This window comes from Ceratosolen solmsi, unplaced genomic scaffold, assembly GCF_000503995.2.
Source record: "Ceratosolen solmsi marchali unplaced genomic scaffold, CerSol_1.0 scaffold3, whole genome shotgun sequence".
Classification (NCBI taxonomy): domain Eukaryota; kingdom Metazoa; phylum Arthropoda; class Insecta; order Hymenoptera; family Agaonidae; genus Ceratosolen; species Ceratosolen solmsi.
This window is the reverse complement of record NW_011948428.1, coordinates 4394980-4398601: the sequence shown is the minus strand read 5'-3', so window position 1 is coordinate 4398601 and position 3622 is coordinate 4394980. Positions and strand designations below refer to the sequence as shown.

Genomic DNA, 3622 nt, shown 5'->3' with positions numbered 1-3622 from the left:
GCGACCCAGGCCCCTCTCCTCGAGGCGCGCCTCTAGCGCCTCGGATTACGCAGCCGGTGGCTGGCGCGAGAGGAATTCCATTAACGGCAAACCCTGCGGCCAGCAACCCAGCGGTAATCCGCGTGTCACCAACGCCGGCATCTTCGGCCCGGATGTGCCCGGCCCGAGGCATCAGCACAGTAATAGCTGCGGCAGCCTTTCCACGGATCTGCTGGGTCCGGTGATCGTCGGCCCTGCCATATCCATCGATGACTGGGTACCCGAGCGTCCACCCAAGAAGCCTCACCTCAGGTCAGCCCATCGCACTCACTCTCGGCAACCGCCCAACTTGCCATTACCCAAATGACAATTCATTCGCTCGGATTAACTTTTATCACATCCGACGCGCGTCATCTCCATATCTAAAGTCTCCGTTTTTTTTTTTTTTAACTCCTGCCTTACAGAACTGCCTACAGCGACAGAATACCTAGTCCGGATCTCCCGCCACCTTCGCCACCAACGGTCACCGACAGCGAGGTCATAAACTTCGAGGACCCGCTACCTCCGCCGCCGCCCGAGTTCACTCCAGCCTCGCCCAACGAATCCGGAAAGGCAGTCGAACAACGACACGACAATTCCCCTTTCAACGATGCGCCCAGCGATCGAATCAAGGTGAGCATCCGCCTTAATCCAAACGAATCCATCGTCGTTTATACGATGGAACCCGGACATAATTCGGCATTAAACTCCTCCCGCGATCTTTCCCACGCAAACACATAAACTTTCCCCGAAATAACTCACGACTAATTCTCATATTCTCATAATAGGAAAGAAATTCCTCGTCGAGAAGATCGAGCCGCAAGAAGACGTCCGTCGAGACGTCGCCGACCAAGTCGGCAACAAAATCCAAGCCAATGTCGCTCGCCGAGAACCGCAACTTCCACCACGACGGCAAACCAAGCGCCGCGACGCTACCGATAATCGACCACAAACCAGCGATGGACGTTTTCACGAACGGCCGAATCCTGGCCAATGGTCGCTCGAGCTTACGCTACTCCTCCGCCCAGAAGCACCTGATGAATGAGAAAATAGCCGCAGTGAGAAGATCCACCGAGGACAGATTAGTGCCCTATGGCTCGGTGAACCAGCTCCCGGATCTAATTGCACAAAAGTACAGCGACTCTGGACATCAGAGGCCCGCGCCCCAGGTGCCGGTCACGAACAGTAGTGCTTGTCGGGAGGTAATGCGCTTTCTTTCGAATCGGGAAAGAAATTTTTTGCGATTAACGTAACCGAAATCTTTAACGTAACGAGCGTTTAATGTAGCCGTTTGTTGCGCCGAGCTTTACCCATACAACTTGTGAAAAACATGTGAACAAACAACTCGCGAATTTACCTTTGCTTTATATACGAAGCGATACGTACATCGCGACCGTCTTAACCTTGTCAAATTAGCCGAAAGTTCATCATTATAGGCGATAAAAGAGTCGGAAAATTTTATGAATATTGAAAGATTCGTCAGTATTGCCAAGATCATTAAAATTGTGATGACGTCGTGCAATTATCATTCCCCTAGACGCACACAATAACAGAATAAAAAACCTACTTTATACGGCTTTAACAAAATAATAATAACCTTCAAATTTCAATAAGAACCATGATTGATAGTAATAATTGTAATAATAGCCATAATAATAATAATAATAATAATAATAATAATAATAATAATAATAATAATAATAATAATAATAATAATAATGATAATGATAATGATAATGATAATGATAATGATAATGATAATGATAATGATAATGATAATGATAATGATAATGATAATGATAATGATAATGATAATGATAATGATAATGATAATGATAATGATAATGATAAAAGCAATTATATATTACGATGTATTAGATAAACGTATGAAGATACATGAAGCGAGCATGTGAACGAGCATAATATTATTAAATTCTTCATGAATTTCCAATAAAGTAGAGAATAAAGTATGGTGGAGCGACAATGTGACTGTGATGATCAATCGAGGAGATAAAATTCCTCGTACCTCTTAAATTAATTGATACAACGGCATTTGATTTAAAAGAAACGTTTGCCTATCGTGAAATTATTGATGGGAATGGAAAAATACTATTTTCTGTCGCGTCTTTGATAAATTTCACGTTGCGCGCGGCGCGTCGTTGATCGCTCGTAGAGTACATAGGGCGAAACGAACAAGAATGGAGTCGCCGATGAATGGGTAAAGCGGTGCCGATTCGTCTTCGTCCTCGAGTACCGAGGTTCGTTCGCGGAAAGCAGCCCCGGCAGTCCTCTGATCCTTTCCGATGCCAATTTAGGCGCAGTCGGAGCCGAATGTCGTGAGGCAGGAGGCGCTGATAACGGACGAGCCGAAGGGATTGCGCCTCGACTGCTCCGCCCGACAGAAGCCCCGACCCCAGGTGCCCAAGGCCACGAGCTCCCAGAGGACCGAGACCACCGAGGCCAGCACCAGGAGTCCGCGCAACGGCCTCGGCAAGTACCAGCACCGCGACTACTTCGCGCTGCTGCCTAAATACGGGGAGGCGACGAAGCCCCACGTGGCCCCGACCACCAGGAGCTCACCGCCCCACCCACCGCCGCCGCCTCTCGTCCCACGCACTCCCGGGAAAAGGATATCGCCGCCCCCGAGACCCGCGCCACTGTTGCATAATATGCATCAAGGGTGAGTGTGTTGTTAAGTTTTTTTTTTATAGAAGATCGAACGATAATGCCGGGAGCGTGGAACTTTCGTTTTCACCGGATATTCCGAGTCGCCTCCCATTCCAATGTATCCATTAAATTTCCACGAAAATTAGGCGTTTTATTAGGTAGAAGGTAATATATATGTCCCTTACGACATGTTTGGCTTCCTCTTCTCCTTCATTTCCCACGTGTTTTATGCAATTTTTTTTTGAAAAAAAAAAAAAAAAAAAAAAAAAAAAATAATCGGAGAATTGTTAGTCTGGCACGTTTCACTTATTTAATTAACATAATTTTGTGTTTTATTCAGCAGCTACAAATTAGTATTCGGCTAATTATGAGCCATCACATTTTATTTGATGGGAAGGAGGGATATTTTTTACAAAACACTTTTAAATTAATTAAATGGGTCGTTGGAAGTCATTGGGTAATGTAGGTAGCATTTACTTTCATTGTAATTAAGTTGAATATATATATATATATATATATATATATTCGCTAGATATTATCAGCTCCCACTTCGCTTGCACCAAACAATAAAATACTTGGATAAGTTGTAAGATGTTATTATTATTATTTATATGGACTTAAAACTTGAGGAAGCTCAAACTAAAACTCACAATCATAATTAATGAAAGTAAGAGTAAGTTTTCAAATAAATGTGCCAAGTTTTAAAATTAAAAGTTTCATCTAAAATATTACACATTCCACGAAGATATTAATTTTTCTATGTGTTTTTTACAAGTGTTTTAAGTTTTAAGTAGAGAAATAACTTTATTATTAAATTAATATTCCTCGTAGCTATAGATAAAATATAAGTTGCAAATACCAACATCATAAAATATTTCCTTATCCGCAAACAGCAAATTTTTTTAAGGAGTCGCTCATTTATCTTGTAAATATTTAG

General features: G+C 43.1%; 1 protein-coding gene across 1 annotated transcript in view; it reads left to right on the top strand.

The window, feature by feature from the left end:
• The window catches only part of LOC105363707 (uncharacterized), a 142068-nt gene extending 139018 nt beyond the window's left edge, over positions 1–3050 (top strand). Inside the window, exons 10-14 of the mRNA XM_011501458.1 lie at positions 1–291; positions 444–651; positions 807–1220; positions 2334–2698; positions 3026–3050. The exon at positions 1–291 is cut by the window's left edge and continues 245 nt beyond it. Coding sequence (XP_011499760.1) covers positions 1–291; positions 444–651; positions 807–1220; positions 2334–2698; positions 3026–3050 — 1303 coding nt within the window. The remainder of the gene's footprint in view (positions 292–443; positions 652–806; positions 1221–2333; positions 2699–3025) is intronic.
• Positions 3051–3622: the final 572 nt, after the last annotated feature.